This window comes from Eptesicus fuscus, chromosome 11, assembly GCF_027574615.1.
Source record: "Eptesicus fuscus isolate TK198812 chromosome 11, DD_ASM_mEF_20220401, whole genome shotgun sequence".
Taxonomy (NCBI): domain Eukaryota; kingdom Metazoa; phylum Chordata; class Mammalia; order Chiroptera; family Vespertilionidae; genus Eptesicus; species Eptesicus fuscus.
The window spans coordinates 85,298,143-85,320,890 of NC_072483.1; the positions used below are offsets into that span (position 1 = coordinate 85,298,143).

At 40.2% G+C, this 22,748-nt stretch overlaps 1 protein-coding gene across 1 annotated transcript; it reads right to left on the minus strand.

Annotated features, from left to right (window-relative positions):
• Nucleotides 1-1,776: 1,776 nt before the first annotated feature.
• Nucleotides 1,777-22,093, minus strand: SGO2 (shugoshin 2). The gene is made up of 9 exons (XM_028153150.2): nt 22,030-22,093; nt 19,872-20,006; nt 17,925-18,100; nt 17,039-17,116; nt 12,889-12,974; nt 10,757-10,986; nt 6,619-9,786; nt 4,531-4,678; nt 1,777-2,018 (listed from the first exon to the last, which is right to left on the minus strand). The coding sequence occupies exons 2-9, from the start codon at nt 20,002-20,004 to the stop codon at nt 2,003-2,005; spliced, it is 4,035 nt and encodes a 1,344-aa protein (XP_028008951.2). The 5' UTR covers nt 20,005-20,006; nt 22,030-22,093; the 3' UTR covers nt 1,777-2,002.
• Nucleotides 22,094-22,748: the final 655 nt, after the last annotated feature.

The following is a 22,748-nucleotide window of genomic DNA, read 5'->3' on the forward strand; positions in this document are numbered from 1 at the left end:
AAACGTTTTTTGTACTCGTTCAACAGAAACTTATCTGGCCACTGGGTAAAGCTAGCAATAAAACTACTGGTCCACAATGTGTTAACAAAAGGAGGATAAACAATCCAATAAAAAAAATGGGCAAAGGACCTAAATAGACACTTTTCGAAAGAGGACAGAAGGCCGAGACATATGAAAAAATGCTCCAAATCACTAATCATCCGAGAGGCGCAATAAAAGAAGACAATGCGGTACCATCTCACACCTGTCAGAATGGCTATCATAAGCAAAGGACTAGTGCTGGCGAGGATGCAGAGAAAAAGGAACCCTCGTGCCCTGCTGGTGGGAATGCAGACTGGTGCAGCCACTGTGGAGAATAGTATGGAGTTTCCTCAAAAAATTAAAAATGGAACTCCCATTTGACCCAGTAATCCCAATTCTAGGAATATATCCCAAGAAATCAGAAAAGATATATGCACCCCTATGTTCATAGCAGCATAATTTACCATAGCTAAGATTTGGAAACAGCCTAAGTGCCCATCAGCAGATGAGTGGATTAGAAAATGGTGGCACATCTACACAATGGAATACTACGCTGCTATCAAAAAGAAAGAACTCTTTACCATTTGCAACAGCGTGGATGGACATGGAGAGCATTATGCTAAGCGAAATAAGCCAGTCGGAGAAAGATAAATATCACATGATCTCACTCATTTGTGGAATATAATCAACAACATAAAATGATGAACAAAAATAGAACCAGAGACCTAGAAGCATCGAACAGACTGTCCAACCTGATGGAAAGCAAGGGGTGAGGGAGTAAGAGATCAACCATAGGACTTGTATGCATGCATATGAGCATAACCAATGGACACAGACAGTTGTGGGGGGGCGGTGAGGCCATGTGCTGGTGGGGTGGGAACGGCTGGGGAGAGGTCAATGGGGGAAAAAGGAGACATATGCAATACTTTAAACAATAAAGAATTAAAAAAAAAAAAGGAACAGGCACAAAAATATAATCCCAGAGAATGACTGGGAGGTCCAAAGACTGAGTAATAAGTAACAGGAGTACAGGAAAGGGAACAAAGATTGCCAGGATACCAGCTCTTAACCGCTGTGCCAACGGTTCCTTAAAAAAAAAAGCCTCTGGCCCCCATTCAACCCACATTGTTGACATAATGAGTAAGTTCTGTGGGACTCTGCACTCCTACAGCAGTTTTTCTTAAAGTCTGATACTAGGACATCTGCCCCAGAATTATCTAAAACATTTGTTAAAAATGAAGACTTCTGGGCCTACCCTGTCAGTTGTCAGATACTCTGCTTTCCCATCTAGGCAGAATAGAATTGGACTAGTGATTTGAATATACAATAAGCTATGTTCATTGGTCTCAAATGAGTAAGAATTATTACTCTTACTACACTAGTAAGTGATCTTTAAAATACAGTTATAAAAACCAAATTCAAGAGAGCCTGAAAGGTTAACCTAACCCCTCAGCCAAGTAATCAGATTACACAAAACAGAAGTAATACAGAACCTGACACCTAAGTAATTACGGACCAAGTATTCTGAAAGAATGAAAGAATGAAGGGTGAGAAAACTGGCCAGCGCAGGAGACTTCTACAATCTTAAAGGTGTTCACATATATTAAACGATTTGAAAACAAAACTAAACAAGTTAGCTTGATATACAACAAGATAACCACTGCAAAAGTATTTATTATACATTTTATTGGTTAAAAGGTTAACAGCTATTGTTTAGTTAAATCTATTACGTTGAAAAAGGTGAATGAGCAGGAATATAAGTTATAGAATAACAAAAAAGATTTTAAATTTTATAATACAATTTAATATTACAAAATAGCTGTATTATGCACATATATAAACATAAAAATGGATAAATCAATACTCCATGAAAAGGCAGAAAATGAAAAAAAAACTTCATGTATTTCCTCTTCTAATTATATCCCTGTTTTGACTCATTATGGTTTCAGATTTCAGAAAAACCAGAATTCATAAATTCACCTTATCTTCTCATTTTGCTGCAAAGTAGAAAAAAAGGGAAAATTAATAACAACACAAAACAAATGCTTTTGTTGTGAAGCATGGAGAAAATTGATGTATCATACTAGTGGCATGTTAAGATTTGCCATATATCTGAAACTCTGCGAGAATGGGAATTATAAATAAAATGTAAGAAATATTAATTAACAGATTTTTTACATTACATGGTTTACTCTAAGTTCCTTTTAACTACAAACTTTAGCATATATGAAAATGTGTAACTTTAAAACAATTAAACACATGCTTATGTACGTACCACCTGTTAAATATTACCACACCCAGGCTCCTCCAGTGCGTCCACTTCTGATCACAGCCCGCTAATCCCCCACAGTCACCACTCTCCTACACTGTGTTAATCACTCCCTTGCTTTTCTTTACAGTTTTAACCAGCTGTATATTACACTCCTAAAATGTATAGTTTGGCTTTAGTCTGTGTGTGATCTTTATGTCATTCTGTACGTGCTTTTCTATAACCTTTATCACTAAATACCTTGACTTATTTTCAAGCGTCTCCTTTATTGAAGCATTAAACATTCTTATTGGATATTCTCTATCTGATTCTGCTATCAGTTGCTTGTGCTAGTCTCTTGTTCCCTTGTGAGTGCCGTGTTCTTTGCTGTGAGCTGCTGTTTCATTTCCCTTGCAGCTTTATCTGTGGAACATGTCCTGTGCACTGAGATGAAGGAGGGCTCCTCAAAATAAATATTTGCATTTACTTCCAATAGACAACAGGGGGCACTACAAGGCAGCGGCTAATACTAAATCCTCAGCTTGATGTTTTGTGTGACTTCCAGATATTGTGAATTACAGCTGCTATACATGAGGGTTTGGTTTTGGTTATGAATTCTTAGAACATTTTTTGCTCCTCAATTCAGTACCAGAATTATTTCCTGGAGCTTAAAAAAGGCTGGTGGGAAGGTTATTTTTAGTTTGTTCTTTTATTTGAAAGTAGCTCAACTTTACTAAGGGAGATCCACTATTAGACTCTTCATTTTAGCTAAATCCTAGAATCTGCCTTCTGTCCCCAGCCCCATACAGCTGTGAATCCAATGCTTAGGCAAACGCCTTCAGGCAAAAGCCAGTTTCTGGCTCCACTAACATTTCTGGCTTTGTCCCTAATCCGAGCTTTCTCACTTCTCTAATAGATACATTCAAGGAGTATTTTGTTTGTCTGTTTTGTTTTAATATTTTGTCCCGTAATTCTACTTTAGAGGGTTGATCTATTAACCTAGTATATAATGTTGCAAGAAGTGGAGTTATATTATTTATTTATATGATTTTTGGATGAAATATGTAACACATGGTCCCAAATTAGAAGGTATAATGGGTAGAAGGTTTCTTTCCCTCCTCTGTACCCCTCTTCAGAGCCAATAAGATACCCTTATTTGGGGTAATTAGATAGAACCTAATTAATTCTTTCAAAAGAACTGCCATGGGGATGTTCTATTGACCATGTGCTGGTTACTGTTTTAAAATACCTGTCAAAGCCATCATGTATTTCATTTCATAAAAGAAGCAAGCACTAAGAGTGTAAAGAGCCTGGCCCGAATGGCTCAGTGGTTGAGTGTCGACCTATGAACCAGGAGGTCAGGGTTCAATTCCCAGTCAGGGCACATGCCCAAGTTGTAAGTTTGATCCCCAGTGTGGGGAGTGCAGGAGGCAGCCGATCAATGATTCTCTCTCATTGTTGATGTTTCTATCACTCTCTCCCTCTCCCTTCCTCTCTGAAATAAATAAGAATACATAAAAATAAAACAGTGTAAAGAAAAATTTAAGAATATATCCTAAATATCATCAGGTTCTATAAAATAGGCTACTTCATTAATCTTTTTTAAAAATGAAATTGTGAATAAAACACATATTAAAGACATTTGAACCTTTTTGAGATAATCAAAAAATTGGCTCTGAGATAACAGGAATTATTGATAATTTTGTTAGATGTGATCATTTTTGTCTAGTTTTGTTAAAAATTTTAAGAAGTTCTTACTTTTTAGAGATATACACAGAAGTGTATATATCTTTATTTGCTTGAAAAATACAGTAACAAAAAAAGACAGATGAAGTAAATATGGTAAAGTATTAATAACTGGTGAACCTCAGGGATGGGTAAATGGGGAAGTAACTATTTCTCTTCACTGAGATATGTTTGAAGTTTAAAAAAAGAGTATTATTCTTTGAGGCCAAAGGATACATAAACCACTTTGAAAACCACTTCCAGGGAAGAAGGTAGAAAATAAATTAAGGGGAGTAACAAATATGTAAACAGTGATTTGTAAATTATAGGCAACATTTTATAAAAACTGTTCAAAGAATAAAAGAAGACGTTTCTTCAAATCTTACTCAGATTATACTGTGATTGTTACATGTCAATAATATATACTTTACTGATATTCAGAAGTGTTCAAACACTAATTCAGGAAGGGATTTTTGAAAGAGTATATATCTTATAGTATCACACTAAAATCACGTTAACTTCACTGAAATACTTACTCTCTGAGACTTGGCTCTTTCAAATTGAGAGGAGTGCACCTTCTTCGTTTTGGCAGCTCTAAAATAAGATCTTCTGACTTGTTTTCAGATGTAGCAGTGTTATTTGAAACAAAGTTGGTATTTGTCAAGTCCTGTAGTGTTCTGCCACCTGAAAAGAATATTATTTTCACAAATATTTATAAACATTTAGAAATATGAAAATAGAGATGGGCTATTTAGTGGTTTGCAAAAAATCACTGATAGCAAATTTTTAAACTTAACAATAATCAAGTTGTAATTTTAATTATAATAGTAGCACCACAATTATTCGTAAATCAGTTTTAATTCAGAAATCACTTATAGGCTGAGAAAAATTCTTCATGGTTCAGCTCTGTTCACAGAATCACACAAATTACTACACTCATTCACATTTGCCTTTCATTGGCCGCTCTGTGCAAGGCACCACGGAGAAGAGAGATGAAAGATGGCTCGCGGCCTCTGACATGTCCTGTAACTCTGCACCTTCGCTTCAGTGTTCCTTTTACCTGGAATAGCCTCACCCATCACATCCTGGGTCCTCACCCTCCTAACAGCATTATTTACAATAGCCATGGAAACAACCTCAGTGTCCACGGATAGATGAATGGATAGAATTGTGGTCCATAAGTAAAAGGGAATATTATTCAGCCAGATAAAAAAATAGGAAAGCCTACCATTTGTGACACACAGATGGGCCTTAAAGACATAATGCTAAGTGGAATAAGTCAGAGAAAAACAAATATTGTATGATCTCACTTATGTGGAATCTTAAAAACAAAACCCAGACTCATAGAAAGAGGTCAGATTTGTGGTTAGGAGCCAGCGGAGAGGTAGGGAGGATGGGAAATGGGCAGTAGATGGTCAAACTTCTAGTTATCAGGTAAGTAAGTACTAGGGATGTAATGTACAATATGATATAGTTAACACTGCTGTATGATATATAAGAAAGTTGTTGAGTAAACCCTTAGAGTTCTCATAACACGGAGAAAAATTCTTTTTCTCTTCTTTCTTTTCAATGTATCTCTATGAGAAGATGGATGTTAGTTGCATCTGTGGTAATCATTTCACAATATGTATAAATCAAACCATCATGCTGTACACTTTAAACTTATACAGTGATATATGTCAATTATTTCTTAATAAAGCTGGAAAAAAAATCCCTATGCTCCACACACATGAAGTAAAAATGTTAGGCTCCCACTAGAAAATTTTAATTGATATGGGAATGCCTAATGTTACAAAATTCTAATAATAAAGGAACATCCATAGAATTCAATGTTAAGGGAGAAATGTGAGGTAAGTAATGTTTTATAGAGTATGATTTTAAGAAAAAAAAACCCATAGATTCAAGTCTGCATGCATATGCCAGAATGTTGACTGCAAGTTCTGGGTGATTGTTTTTCCTACCATTTTCTGATTCTCTACTTTCAATTTTCTGCAGTAACTGTTACTTTAATAACTGGGAGAAAATTAAAAGTAAACCTTAAGGTAAAAATCCGACCTATCCTTTAGGGCCTCAAATTCTACCTATTTCATGCCTTTGCCAGTTCCTTTAGTCAAAAGTACTCCCCATTATATCCCTTAGCATAATATGCGTGCTTCTAGTAAAGCAGTTACCACTGCATTTGTAACTTTTACATATATGTATTCTGAGGAAAGGGAGTTGGTACTATTTATTTTTATTTCTCTAAAACACATAGAATAATGCTTTAATCACATTAAATATATACTGTTATCAAAATCCCATGCTAAACAATCTTGCAATTGTTATTGATAAAATCAATCCAGCACAATTTCTTGTAGTATATATGTAAAACACACAATTTCCTTCAAACGTATGAAACAGGAAATTATCTGCCTAATGGTATTACCAGACAACTCTGTGCGAAAGGCCAATCTGTTTTTTAGGTCATAAATGTCCAAGACATTCTCACCAATATCTTTCCAAAGTACTAAGCTTTCTTTAAATTCTTGGAGCAAGCTAGTTTTTAAATTCCATAGAAATACTTTACCAGTTAAGTGGGGGAAAATATACACGTTAACACTTGGTCACTTCCGGCACTGACCTACCTGCTCCTGATTTCTGTGTTCTCTGGGGGACTTGAACCGTCGTCCCTGTCATCTCCTCCTGCACATCATCACTTACTGCACAGACTGGTGAGCTCTCCAGGACGTTTCTTTTAATCAAATTTTTACTAGAAGAAATACACAAAGGTCTTGAACCATCATGAACACTCTTATGGGAAGGATCTTGTACGTTAGGTGAATATATCTGAGATAAAGAATTAAACATCTTTGTATAAAAGTCTGGCTTAGTTTTCCCATTTTTCAAATTTTGTTCATCAGCTTGTTCAGACCCAACTGGCAGTCTCTGACTGGTGTCAGATATGATGTGCATTACTTCATGGCTATCTGGAGAAGGATCTATTAAAGTCTTCCTTTTCTTTGATTTGGATGTCATTTTACTTCTTCTTTTGACCTGGCACTCTCCTTTCATCACTTCTGCAAAGGGGATATCACTTTTTTTATTAAAAGTTGTGCTTTGCTTCGGATTCTTATGTGGTCCCATTTGGTTACCAGAATCAGAATCTGCTTCATTAGCAACATGTTTTAAATCTGATTCTAAGGAGAGAGATGTCTGTGAAGAATCTGTTAACTGAAAAATAGATTTGTTTTTACTTTTTGCCAAAATGTTCGTCTTGCCGGATGATTCTTTTCCGGGCTTTTTAACTTGTTTGTAAGGATTTGAAATTTGCTCACAATTTTCCTTTTCATTACTATTGATTTCCATACAATATCCACTGATAATATCCTGGCATTCAAGTCTCTGTTTAGATTCATTTACTTTAAAATTGAGATCTTTTGTATAGCTTTCTTGGCCATGCACATCTTTATCATTATCCATATATAACTGGTGCACTTCAGAAATGATTTCTGTCTTCCGATTCACTTTCTGCCTTTTTATTTTTGAAACATTTTGTTGAGCAGGTTGTATATCAGTTACATACCTTTGCAAATCCAACATATTCAGAGTGTCATAATCATATAAATTTCCATTATCTTTGGTAGAAAGATAAGCTGCTTGAAATTCATTTGTGACTTCTGGGTTTACAGAAATAGTTTCTTTATCCTTTCGGGTTGGGGAAAAGAAGTTACCATTTTCTGAGTCATGCACACCTTTGTTATTAAACTCACTTATTTGGTTTGCTTCTAAAATTATTTCTGTCTTCCGACTTCCTTTATCTTTAAGCCTCTTATTTATTTTGGATCCATTTGGCTTTGCAGGTGGCATCTCAGTAGCCTGCTTTTTCTCCCAGCAAAGGTTTCCAGTCTCATAACAGAGGTTCTGATAACCTCTGGGAGATGCATTAACTATCTGAAAATCATTTGAGTCCTCCAGGTTTAAAGGAGTGATTTTATATTTTGGGGCTAGAGAAAATAGGTTATCCTTTTCTGGGTCATGCGTAACTTTGTTATCATTCTCATGTACTAGGTTTTCTGAAATTATTTCTGTCTTCCGACATACCTTTTTCCTAAGCTTGTCTATTTTTGATTCATTTTGACAAGCAGTTTGCATATCATTGGCATGCTTTTTCACCTCCAAAATATTCTGAGTCTCATAATTAGACAGGTTTCTATCAACTTTGGTAGAAAGGGCAGGTGTTTGAAAATCACTTGGGTCGTCTAGGTTTTCAGGGATGATTTCTTTATCCTTCTGGGTTAGGCAAAAAGGATTACCATTTTCTGGGCAATACACATTTTTGTCCTTACATAAATGATTCAATTCTGATATCATTACTGTCTTCCGGTTTACTCTCTGCCTGAGATTATTAGCTTTTGATTTATTTTGCTGGACAGGAAATGCTTCGGTGACCAGCTTTTGTAAATCCAACACATTCTGGGGTTCACAATAACTTAGGTTCCCATTACTGTTGGTGTGAAGAGCAGGTTTTTGAAACTCATTTGAAACTTCTAGGTTTCCAGAGATGATTTCTTTATCTGCTTGGGTGTGGATGGAAAAGTTGCCCTTTTCTAGGCAATGCACATCTTGATTATCCCCATATATTTGGTTCATTTCAGAAATTATTTCTGTCTTTCGATTTACTTTCTGCCTAAGCTTCTTAATTATTTTTGATTCATGTTCCTGAGCAGATTGTGCATCAGTCACATGCTTTTTCAAATCCAACGTATTTTGTGTCTCATAATCACATAAATTTCCATTATGTTGGGTGGCAAGGTCAGCTGTTTGAAATTCATTTGTGATTTCTAGGTTTTCAGAAATGGTTTCTTGATCCTTTTGATTTAGGAGTAAGTGACCTTTTTCTAACTTATGAGTCACAAATGTCTGCCTAGAAGCTTTATTTTTATCATAAGCTAGAGATGTCAGACATATGTCAAGTTTACTCTCCTGCTGGAATTTATCTGAATTTTGGGAGGAGTATGTTTCTTCTTCCTCATTTGTAACATGTAATCTTTTCTTCTTCTTCTTCCCATTCTCTGTACTTTGTCTGTCATCTTGATCAAAGTCATTATGAAGAGTTATGGTCTTCCGTTTGTTCAACTGAGTCAGCTGTTCAGTACTGAAGATAGAATTTGGATCTTCTGAATTCCCACTGTCATTCAGGCCAACAGCTCTTTTTTCTGGTTCACTTTCAATCTTTTCTTCAACATTCATTTCTGAACTATTTTTAATTTGTCTCTTTGATCTTTCTCTCTTCTTTTCAGAGCTTGAATCTTTCACTTTCCTGAAAGTTTTGATTCCACAGTTATTTGGTTTATTATTTCTTTTATTTTTAGTGCCTTTTGAAACTGTAACAATTTGGCTTACTACTTCAGTAGCAGTTAAATCCATGTCAGTATCATACACAGTATTCTGCCCCTGAATGTCATCATTACCCTGAACTTGATTCATGCACTCTGCAGTAGGTTCACTTGCAGACTCAGATGAGTCAGGAAGGCACTGTATGTTTCTTTGCATTTTAATATTCTTTTCATTAGTCTGATCATTTATGTTATTATTCCCATTTAATTCTGGGCTTGAAATCCCTTCTTGATTTAAATCTGTCACACAAGGATTGTCTGGACAAGGATTATTTGATTCCAGAAATGATGCAAGCTTTTTCCTTTTAGTTACATTATTAAAAGATGGTATCTCCTTTTTGTGACTGATAGGTTGGGAATTTTTCATCTCACTCATCAGAGAACTCTTGGAACTTTGTTCATAGTGGGGAGAGTTTTCTATAGAATAAAGGGAAACAAAATTCAGAAATAAGTAATGACAGGTTTATAATTTTAAACAAATTAGATTAGAAATCAAGCTGTTTTACAGAGAGGATTTCTAACCATGTATTCTGTTCAACTACTTATACAGTATCTATGCTGATAAAAAAATAAAGTAGAAATGATGAGAGTAGTCCTAAGTCACATTTTACATATGTATCAATGGAGAATATATACTGAGAATTCACTCTGCCTTGACTCCAACAGTTGAGTGGAGTATAGCCAACAGTAGAGTCATTAATATATATTTCTAAAGTGAAGGGGGCCAGCAAATGACCCCAAATAACAGTGATAACTACTATCAGAAGGCTATCAGCAGACAGCTAGTTCCTATAAATTATATATGGAATGTACACATATAAATTTTTAGAAAGAAAAAATAATTCTAAGGTTTAAATTCAATATATCAATTGGAAAATCTATGGTAAATACTAAGCCAGATTACACCACACAATTATTTTGAAATACATTTCTAAATAAAATGTCATCATTTTCTCTTGCTCAACCATTATGCACGCTCAAGTTTTTGCTTTACTATTAATTGGTTATGATCTTGTAAAAGTCACTACACCCATCTAGGCCCCCAATTTTCATTTTTATGAACAGGAGAAAATGAAAACCATATGTGAAACTAATATGGTATCTTTCTATTCATAAGCTAAGATGTCAAGGAAAGCTCTTTAGGCTGGCTCATTTCTAAATACTGCTTCCAGAGTAACAGTATCAGGCCATTGTGGAGCTGACAGTTGTCAGCATACTGACTTTTAAATGAAAATTTTCATCAGCATTTTAAAATAGTAGAAGTTAGCAAATCTGTAACATAAGAGATTTAACTTAACAGTTTATATACCATGAATATCAAGAAGAAAATGTGATGAGTATAACTATTTAATACTGATACTCAAAATGAATTTTAAAAAAATCTCACCTTTAGGAAGTATACTAATAATAGAAGAAATCTGTTCTGAGTCATGTAAACCGCACACATTTTGATTATTTTCTTTAAGACGTAACTCCAAATTATACTGAGCTGATAAAGATTGTCTTGTTGATACCGAAGTAGGAACATCAGATGATGTCTTTGATATAAAATTGTTTTCACATTGTATTTTCTCTCTATCTTCATCATCATCATCATCATTTGAAGTTATTGGAACCCTAAAAGCAAGTGGGAATGAATGAAAAGTTTTGCATTTTACAAAAATTAGAAAATTACATAGACAGTTCTTTCTATAATCTATTTAAGAACCAACCACAACCCCCCACCCCCACCCCTCTGGGCACCTTTTTGTGTTAAATGAAGACAAGTATAGGTAGGAAGTAGGTAGTATCTAATAGTATAGAACTTGAAGTAAAACAAGAATGCTTATCTTCATAACCCTAGTGGCACCAAAAAGAGATAACTGATATAATCACTGGTTGGGCTATTAGGGTAATAATAATGAAATAATTAAAGTCCAGACATACTTTTAAACACCTGTATATAATATTTATAGTTTTCCTTTAATTATATGGAATACCCAAAACTCTTCCTCTGGTTTCAGACAAGTACAATTGTATAAAAAGTTATGTGTGATAAAAAAATAAGATGAAGTTAGCTATTTCCAAAAACATCCATGTAAACTGAAGCCATATTCCTATAGTACTTAAATCTATGGGAGTGGGAGGGACACAGAAATCCACAAAAATATATTGTTAAACTGACCTTTTTGAATTCAACGAACGAAGAGTAACATCAAAGGAAGTGGGAGGGGGGCCAGCAAATTAACCCAAGTAAGTGATATTACCTAGTTTGGGTCTATTATAAATAGTGCTGCTCTTTATATGCCTTTTGAAATGTATACACACATTTCTATTGGGTATGTACCTAGTAGAAGCCCTGGGTTTACATACAGTTTGTGGCTTTAGGAGAAAGTTACAACATTCTTATTGTGTTCCCATTATTTAACATGCTTGCTCTTGAGTTTTGTAGGTTTTCCTTATCAGATTAAAGAAGTTAATAAGAAGTTCCCTTGTACTCCTAGTTTGCTGAAAGGTCTTTCATAAATGGCTGTTGAATTTTATCAAATGCCTTTTCTGTCACTACTGAAAAGACACTATTCTCTCTTTTTTTCCTATTAATGTGATGAATTTTTAAATTCCAACCAAATATCTATGTGTACACATGTCTTACGTAAATTGACAAGTTGACTCTAAAATGCACATGGAAATGCCAAGGGCCAAGAACAGCCAAGAGAATATTCATGATCAAAAACATAAATAAATGCAATGGAGATTCACACCTTCAAATAACCAAGGCTTAGAACAGTGAGTTCAGAAACAGATGCATACACATCAGGTCACCTGACTTATGAAACAGATGATATACTGCAATGAGGTGGAAAAAAGATGGTATTTTCTAAATAAATGGTGCAGGATAGTATAATCTCCATATGAAAGAAATAAATTATGAGTCTTCCTTCATTATACCCCAAATTCTAGGTAGACTGAAGATCTAAATGTGAAAGCTCTAAATAGAGCTTAAAAAACAACACATCATGACCTTCCAATTAGTAGAGTTTCTTAAAAGGACACAGAAAGTAGTAACCATAGGGAAAGGGGGATTAATAAATACAACTTAGTTATTGAATGAGAGTAAGTTTCTTCAGAGCCCTTAAAATACAATCTGAGCAAGACTCTACAAACCATCTCTTTCCTACCTTAGTAGGCAACTATAGGTTGATAAAACCCAAATATTATATAACACATACAAAATTATTGTGTTATATATAAATCTAAGTACTCTGAATCAATGTAATTGAAACTCATGTAACTAAAGGTCCATCTGTGCCTCTTTCTTCTCTAGAATCTATGGAAAAGCTGAATTATTATTTCAAAATATAAAACTAAATTTTATTATATTATGTCTTCAATTTCTTTTGCTGGTACAATTTTAACAAGTATTTCATTATTAATTTTTAAATTGTTTTTTATGTTTCAAGGAAGTGAACCAAATAAAAACTTTCAAAGTCCACTTAGAGGTGTGCAGGCTAATATTTAACCAAGTTTTGAAACAATTACCTTGCAAATGGAAGACGCATCGACATGCACTGTTTACTAACCCGTTTATTCAGGCTGGCTGGGAGTGGAAAAGGACTCTGATGGAACTATTTTGGGGGAAAAATACAGAAAATAAAAAAGAACAAAATTTCTAATCTCATTAAATTATGTTTGTTATTAAAGCACCAAATTATATAAGAATACCAATAGTAATGGAACAATTCTTGCATTAGTCTTTAATAGTTCAATGAGAATCCTATATAATAATAGACAAATATGCAAATTGACCATACCTCCGACACACCCAGAAGCCACGCCCACAAGCCACGCCCACCATCCAATCAGAGCGAGTATGCAAATTAATCCAAACCAAGATGGCTACAGCCACAGAGAGCAAGGTTCCCTAGGTAACAGAGGAAGCCAAGCTTTCTGCCAGCCTTTGCAGGCCTAAGCCTCCACTCAAGCTACAAAGTTTCAATTATAGAAGGTAAACAAATTCAAACAAATGGCAGCAGAATGGAGCTTGAGAGAGCAGGCCAGGGTTGCTGCTGGCAACAGGGGAAACAAAGCTTTCTGCACACCCTGGCCGGGCCCACCCGCTTAAGGCAACAAAGTTTCAATTATAACCCCAACACAAATGGATTCGGGGAGGGAGCCCCAGGCTTGGCTCTGCTCCAGGCTACAAAGTTTCAGTTGTAGAAGGAAAATAAATTCCAGATACCAGGGTCTCCCCTTGTGTCCCAGGGGGCGTGGCCCACCTGCAAACCACCACAGGCCCCTCGCTCAGGCCTCCCCATGCCCCAAGGGAACCCCACCTTGATCAGGGACACCCTTCAGGGCAAACCAGCTGGCCCCCACCCCTGTACCAGGCCTCTATCCTATCTAATAAAAGAGAACTATGCAGATTGATCATCACTGCAACACACAATATAGCTGCCCCCATGTGGTCAAAGATCCTGCCCCCATGTGGACACAAGATGGCCACCACAAGATGGCCAGCAGGAGAGGGCAGTTGGGAGGCACCCGGCCTGCAAGGGAGGGCAGTTGGGAGGCACCCTGCCTGCAAGGGAGGGCAGTTGTGAGGGACCAGGCTTGCAAGGGAGGGCAGTTGAGAGGGATCAGGCCTGCAAGGAAGGGCAGTTGGAGGTGATCAACCCTGCAGGAGAGGGCAGTTAGGGGTGACCAGGCCAGCAGAGGAGGGAAGTTGGGGGCAAACAGGCTGGCATGGGAGTGATTAGGGGGTGATCAGGCTGGCAGGCAGAAGCAGTTAGGGGCAATCAGGAAGGCAGGCAGGCAAGCAGTTGGGAGCCAGCAGTCCTGGATTATGAGAGGGATGTCCGACTGCCTGTTTAGGCCCGATCCCAGGGATCGGGCCTAAACGGGCAGTCGGACATCCTTTGAGGGGTCCGAGATTGGAGAGGGTACAGGCTGGGCTGAGGGACAACCCTCCTCCGTGCACGAATTTCGTGCATCGGGCCTCTAGTAATGTGATAAGGTTAAACATAGTTCATCTTTAATCATGTAATCCAAAGAGAATCACTACTAACATTTTGGCATATAACTTTCCAAACTTTCTTCTATGCATAAGAATAGATACACAGTGTATAGTCACACATATATGATATCTCTACATATACAGTGTTTTGGATTCGTGGTTGGATAAAGAGCCAATTTAACTGATACGTGGATTTTGACTGTGTGGGGGTTGGCACCCTTAACTCCACATTGTTCAGAGGTCAACTGTATATGAAATATGCTTATGTCTACATATTAGATTTTATAATATACTAGAGGCCTGGTGCACAAAATTCATGCACAGGGGGGGCGGGCCTGCAAGGCTCACAAATTTCAAACCGATTCATTTGCCAACTCAAAAACCATGGCTATAATCTCAACTGCTATCTTATTTTAATCCTCCTGAGTATTTACATATTTTCTTCTCTCATCCCTCCCAAAACTAATCCTAGAGTTTTGAGAATCTGGGAACTTGGGCAAAGGAGAAAACAACCAAGAAATCTGAAATCTCAGTTCATTACCTCAACCAAAACCAACAGTGTCCTTTTGTTTGTATTGGCCCAGCTCAAAGGATCAGATCATGTGAATCATAAAGCACAAAATACAGGTGTCCTTACTGACTATGACAAGTCCAAAGTGTAATTGTGTGCTTTTTCTTGGTGGCAGTGTCAGGTACTCTACGCTTAAACGTTTGCGCTTAAACGTTTGCGTTTCTTTAAGCCTCTCTCTCTGTCGTACAGGCACACACGGTTGCATCATACTCAGATTCGCCAGCTGGGACTGGGGAGTGTGTGTTTTTCCTACCGGTCCTCAGCGTTAGCTGTCAGATGTACTAATCATTGCGTCCTTGCTGCATCTACCGCAGTGGAATGCAAGCTCCTGGCAAGAACAGCGCCCGCCCGGAGAGCATTCCTGACAGATGCGCGGTGTGCTTTAGCCAGGCACTGGGCTGGAAAGGTTCCTCTAACCACGAACATCTGCTTTCAATCCCCGGAGCGGGCAGGGCGCAGGCTGGCTGGGTCCCCGCTAGAAGGGGAAAGGGTTTTACACTCACTCCGCTAGGCTGCCCGACCTGAGGAACAATCTCTCAGCCAAACTCCTCCAACCCTCGTGGACAGGCTGTCCAAAGCTCTCGGGTGCTTAGAGAATGCCGAGGTTCCCTCTCTGCGAAAGGGAGCGCAGGCTCGCCTGGCAGGAAGTCTGGGCACTGGGGAGCCGGGGTGCAGGAGGGAGCTAAACGCAGGAGGCAAAAGCAGCGCAGAAAGGAGCGGAGTGCAGGAGAGAGTGGGGGTGCAGGAGAGAGTGGGGGTCTCGGGAGCCGGCAGGGACGCCGGTGAGAGCCAGAGGCCATAGGGAGCTTGGGGAAACGGGATGCAGGAACTGGTGGGTGCAGAAAGGGGTGCGCTTACAGGCACGGGTGGGCGACCGGGAGGCGCTGGCTGGGAGATCTGCAGTGGACTCCCCAGAGCCTCTGAATTGTGGGTGCGAGGAGGATGCAGGGAGTTGGGGCGCGGGGGTTAGGGGGAGACAGCTAGGGGCGTGCCTTTGCCCGGACTGGCTGCAGGAGTCTGACGTGAGGCTCCGGAGGTTGGCTTGGGGGAGTGGGAGTGGGGTGGGGTGGGTATTGGGTGCCTGGGCTGCGGGCTCAGCCGCTCAGAAACATGCTGAGGTCCTGGCAGCTGTTCCAGTAGCAGAGACAACGCGCAGTTCGCGCAGGGAAGGCGTCTGGCGCCCATGCTCCGCGCCCCGGCTGCCCTGACCTGGCCGTGACCTCCCTCTGTGGGCCCAGCTGCCCCGACCTCTGGGATGTTCCCCCAACGCGGCCCAAACCCCCCCCCCCCAAATCCCCCGCCCCCAGCCTCCGCAGCTTGGCATGGGTGAGGGGAGCTCGCCCTGGGCGCCTCCGAGCCTGCAACCTGTCATCAGCCACGCCTCTCCCCGACGGCGGGGCAGCCACCGCGCTGAGGCTGCTGGTGCCTGTGCTGCCGCCTGCCTCGCTGCTGCCCCAGCCAGCCAGGGCCCCGTGCCGCTGTGGCTGCAGTGGACAGCTGGCATGGGCCTGCTGATGGCGCTCATCGTGCTGCTCATCCGCTTGCCTCGTCACATGCTTCCTGGCCTGGCCACCGCCATCTTTGTCACATCAATTTTCTTAGAGAAAGTGTATTTAGAAAGTGGCAGAGGTAGCAGAAGAGAGCCAGTGGGCTGCGTGGTCTCAGGAAACAAGTTACAGAGGTGAAGGATGGGTGCTGGGAGCTTAGGAGAGAGAAGGGTAAAGGAGGGGCAAGGAAAAGGCTCAGGAATGTTCCTGAGAGGGAGAGCCACCTGTCCATCTTCTTTCAATAACACAAGTTCTTTCCTAGTTTGAAAAACTACCTTTCTACCACTGTCTTTCATGCTTTTTAGTGTGTTTAAGGGCTATCAGGTTCCACTGAGCTGTCTAATCCTGTGTTACTTTTAATCAAAATTAAATTTTACGTAAAAATTACAATAACCAATTATACCAAATGATATTCTATTAGCCCATTAAAATTAATATTATCATTCCTTTGCACAAAGTTTAAGATATGAATCTCTAATCTTGATGCTACTTAACTAACCTCAATTATTCTCAGTAATGCTAAAAAAAACTGCACTACTTATACACAATTCTACTTACCTCAGAAAAATTGCTCATTTCAATTGTGGTTATCAAACTATTGTTCAATTGTGCTTTTATTTCTATAAGCTTCTTATTCTGTATAAGTAAAAAAAAAAAAAAAAGACCCATTTTAAACAATTAAGATTTGGAGTTTATTAAATCATACATTTATGAATACAATCAGCTGAGAAGACTTAAAACAAATAACAGAGATAACATTGGACTAAAAATTGAGATTATATTGAGGTAGAAAGGTTACTATACTGTATAGTTCAAATAGGCACACATTTTGAATGCTTTTGAACTATCAGTCATAAATTTTTCTACAAACATTTTTCTATCTTCTTATAATAATACATTATATGGCAAGTAAACATAGTTTGTCAGTCACAGGAATTTAACCTTCAATTGTAGTAGGTCATTTTTCCATTTTTAAATTTATTGCTACTTATTTTATAGTTAGATCTATAGTTTCAGCCTAGTTAATCATTAGAATTTACTACCCTGTCTATGGACAGAGTTGCAAATTGGAAGGAAAAGCAAAGTCTACAATATTCATTCTATTTGGCTTAAAGTCAGTGAAACACCGGGGCTAGAGGAGAATACTAATACTCTAGGAACTCCTTTCCATTCACTGGAGGAATGTAGTAATGCACAAAGCTTTGCTTATGATAAGCAATCAAAGGTTAATCAAGGTGTTATGCTTGTGTGCAGAGCCACAAGTAAATATTTAGAATGTAGACTTAAGACACCTATTTTATTACAGTTTGCCCATGAGCAATGCATGCTCTTTCAGTAATTTTTTTCATAATTGGAGGTTTGAAAAACATATCTAGAGCTTCTATAGTAATATAGTTAAGATTTTTAGTTATAATTTAGAATTCAAACATAATAGTTTTCATACCAAATTATTTAGCTTTAGGCGAAGAAATGTGTTCTCAAAATTCAATTTTTCCACTTCTTTTTGCAATAACATCTTTTCAGTTGCCATTCTTCGAGAGTTCTCTTTTTCTCTACTAAGAGCCTGAGCTAATGCCCTGTTGTTGTGCTTTAAAGATATTTTGAAAATAGAAGAATTATCTGTAAAAAAAATTTTAATAATTAATATTGAACATATACCTTAACAAATTTCCCTATTCCTTAGTAAAACTCTTTTAGACAAAAGGCATTTCACTTTATAAGTTTTAACTGGAGGTTGGAAAAGAAGAGAATGACAATACAGATGTAGTTTTGAAAAAAGTGTACTTAGAGTTTGGAACTGAAGAAATAAAAGCCATCTAGGTGATGAATAAAAGGCATAATGAGAAAGTCAGAATGTCTGTGGATACAGAGTTAGGAATCAGAGGACTCTTCTACAGACACAGCATTCTAGGTAATTAGATCAGCCACAAACACTAAATCTTGATCCCTGCTGCCCTACCTTCCTTTTTGCCTCTGACGAGGAGGTAGAATGGAGAAACTGATCCTGCAGCTCGAACTGGAGATGTCCCATAGAAATTAGGGTGGCCAGTCTGCCAAAAATTTAAAGCCAGTTTCTATGGCTCCAGAATGGAACACATTAGTTAATGCTCCCAGAGTCCATTTTTCAAAACCTTGAGTGAAAGGGAGCATACTTACTACAATGTTGGATAATCACCTACACCCTGTGGGATACTTACTACAACGTTGGATAGATCACCTAAACCCTGGGATATGCTACCTCCATCCCAAGAATCCTCCCTCGTATATGCGGGCATCTACTACAATCTAAATCGGACCCCGCTCTTTACAAGCACTGTGTAAACATAATTTAAGTCAGAAATGCTTTCCGTTGTTAGGAAAGAAATTTAATTGTGAATTCCTTGGTAAATCTCACCTTAAAAATAGTGTGTTCCCTGTGTACACTTAGAGCATACTCATATCTTTATAATTTTGATTTACATGCCACTGAATAAAAGTGTATATATGTAAAAATGTTTATTAATAAATAATATTTTTAAAATACTCAGGGAAAGTCTGGGAATCTAAAAAACAGAGTCCAAAAAAGCACTTTATCTTTGGCACCGAGAAAGCAGCTTCCAACAGCCACCTCTGTCACAGCAAAAGGAAACACACTAGCACAGTGGACTCCACAGCTAAAGGAGAATACCTTTTCCTGTTGCAGGCCTCAAAGTCAGCACACTCCTTCTCAGCAGCGGTGTGCAATGGTCCTGCCAGAGAACAGGAAATAACCTCTACAGGAGGTGGTCTAACACAACCCACGGCCCAGGACACCTGGGCAGGAGCAACATGATGACTTAAAGATACTCAGAAGGTTTGGCTGTTTCCCAGGCACACAGTTACCCTTGGCAGGTGCCTTCCCCACTCCTGCTAAGGTGGGTATGACCCACTGAGACAATTTTCAAAAGCATTAAAAACTTATCTTGGGGAGTTTTCCCCATTTCTTTCTTTTTCTTTTTTGCCCTTCTGACATCCTAATTCCAGAATCCATGAGACCCATCTCCAAAGGGCTCAGTGCCCTCCTAATGAGCTTTGGCTATGTAAGATCACCCACTACAGCAGCCTATGTGGGCCAACCCCTCTAGATTACCCATCAGCCAATTGCTACAGCATACCATAACGATCTACCACTTTTTAAAATATTTTCCAGGAATGCCACATTGGTATTTTCCTTGCCATGTAGGAGGTAGCTGCCTTAGGCTGCACCAAGCTCACTGCTGAAAATTCAGCTGTCACCACTGGGGGAAAATCATCATAATCATTCAACTAGTAGGAGTTAAAGGAAATAGAAAGGACTGAAAGGAAAAAAAAAAGCATCAATTCTCCAGGGAAAAGTAAAAATGTGAGTATATGTAAAACCAATGGCACTTACTGATTATTTTTGTTTTGATTTTGGAGGCAAGAGAAACATTCAACTTAGCAGTCTTTGACATTCTTCTGTCTTTCACATGCCTCTTAATTCCTGAGGGGAAAAGTGATCCCATTTCCGTTACTTGATAATCCATCACTGAAAAAAAAAAAAAAGGGAAGGAAATCATAGTATTGATTAATAAAAGAAAAAGAGTGGTACATTCTAAAAAGTAACAATCATGACAAATGATATAATTTGTCTGTACATACATATCTATAAAACCCCTTGTATAAAACCGGAGAGTATGAATGTAATTAAAAATGGTTTAAAGTAGAATCCAAAAAAAAGATAAGTGACTGTTTTTCATTTAAACCTGTATTATTTTATCTTCATGCCAGTAGCTAGGCTAAGCTGGAGACAGAAAACAGGATATGGCTGTATAAGAATGTATACTATGGAATGCATGATCTCATGTGGGTATAGGCACTTTTTGATACAATATACGAAGTGTAACCTTAGAGATGCACACAGAAGAGAGGGGGTGTTGGAGGAGTAGGCAGGGAATTTAAACTTGTCTATTTGTCTAGTAGAGTTATGGTCTATTTGATTAACTAGAAGATGTTTACATCATGCCAAGAATGATAGATATAACACACAATGGCACAGAAAGTGATTAACTCTGCCTGGTCCAAGGGAAAAGGACCTGAAAAGGTTTTATTTAGAAAATACAGTTGATGTCGAGCCACCTACTCGGACAAGACCAACCTCCCAAGTCCCCCTCCCCTTCCCCAAGCCTCCTTGTCTCCACCTGCAGGATCTAGAAGAAACCCTGCCACCCCCACCTTCCTAACCCCCAATACTCAGCCTCTCCACCACTACCTACCTATGGAGGCCACAGGACTAATCTCACTATGCCCCACCCTCCCAGGCCACTCTCATCACCCTCACCACGGTCCCCCTCCAGTTCTGCACATCCCTCATTTGGTCCTGCCGGAGGGTGAAAAATGGTCCCCCAAAGATAATCTGTGTCATTCTAAACAGGATGTGGAAAAGGGGTCTTTACAGTTGTGACTGAGGATCTTGTGATGGGAGATTAACCCTGGATAATCCAGGTAGGGCCCCCCCACCCCCATCATTAGCATCCTCACAGGAGAGGGGCAGAGACTGGAGTGCTGTGGCCAGAAGCCAAGGCTGGCAGGCAGACACCAGACCCCGAAAGCCGTGAGGGATGAACGCTCCCTTAGGGCCGCCCGAGGAGGGCAGCCCTGCAGACAGCTGGATTTCAGCCCCACGAAGCTCGGTTTGGCCTCCTGGCCTCCGGAACGGTGAGAACAGACATCTCTGTTGTTTTAAGCCTCCCAGCGGCTGGTCACGTGTTACAGCAGCCCCGGGGAATGAATAACGGTCTCCCTGTCTCACCCTTGTCCAACCCGCAGAGTCCTCTGGAACTCACAGCCCATCGAAACCTCTGGCCTCAATCTCTTCCCTGAACGGTCCCCCTCATTATTATTCCTCCGTGGCCCCTGTCTCTGACGTAGAGATCTCAGCTGATCTCTAAATCACAAACACTCCTTTCCACGCCCAGTGTTCCTGAATGGGACCCCTTATCCACAGAAGTCATCGTCCCTGGTCCCTGCGGAAACACTACCTGTCCCTCGAGCCCCAGTTCAAGTTCCAGGTCTTCCCAGGCTCCATCCCTCCTCCTGCAGCTAGCCTCCCTTCTCCACGGGCGCCCCAAGGAGCGGGCTCCTTAGAGAACTCAGGCGGGCAGCCTCTAGCGCTCCCTCAGCAGAGGGTTCATCGCTCTACACACTCCCACCATCACCGAGCAGAGCAGTCGCCCAGAGAGAAACAGATCCCTCCCTGCAGGGAGCTGACCTTCCACCTGGCGGCTCGCCCCCTCCATCCCCCCCGCCCCAACCGGGCGTTCAAATCCCGGGGACTAAAGGCAGCGATTTAGATGCAAACTAGGGCCTCCCCTAACCACCAGCCGGACGGAGGGGTGCAGGGGCCGCGGTTCTGAGAGCCAAGGCGGAGGGTGGGCGTGATGAGCGCGGGTCGCGGGGCTGGGCGGACCGAAGACGCCGGAGGACGATGCCGGGGGGTTCCGCCCGGGAAAGACGCGGATCCCGCCGCCATCAGGGACGGCCGAGCCGAAAGCCATCGGCCGCCGACTTACCGCTGCTTCAGAGTGAGGGGCACCACCCCGATCCCGGAGCTGCGCGCCGCGGCCGAGGCTCCGGTTTAAACCCCGCGGCCGTTGGCGGTTGCCACCTCAGCCAACCAGGTCCCGAGAAGCCGACGCGAAAGAGCGCCGGACCCGGAAGTGGGAGGCGGAAGGGGCGGGGCCTCGCGCGGGCCGGGAGGGGGCGTGGTCGGGCGTGGAAGGGACGCCCCGCGGGCTGGATCCGGGGTCCTGGCGCGGGCGTCCGGCGGGGGAAGAGGGAGGTAATCCTTTGACAAAATTACCTCCACCAGCCGGATGTCCCAAAGGCTTGGCAGCCGCCTCCAGCCTGCCGGGAAGTTTTGTTGTCTCTGCCCGCCCACGTTTTAGCATTGCTTGTGCCGCTTTGCCCTGTGATGCCCGCACTGTTCCTTTTCACTGAAAAGCTCCCCCCATTTTCCCTTTAACTTTCTGAGGAAAAGCGGCAGTGACATTTCGTTGTAAATCCTGCATCTCATCAATATTTAGTTCTTGTACTAATGGTCTGTTTTAGCTAAATATACAAGTATGGCACTTGCCATTATACTCAAACTACATATATATGTAATATATGTCACAAATGTTATATATGCATAATATATGGATATGACATATTCTATATGTTATATATTGCATATGTTATATAGGTCTTATATACATGAGGTTTCCTCATCTGTAAAATGGAGGTTAATAAC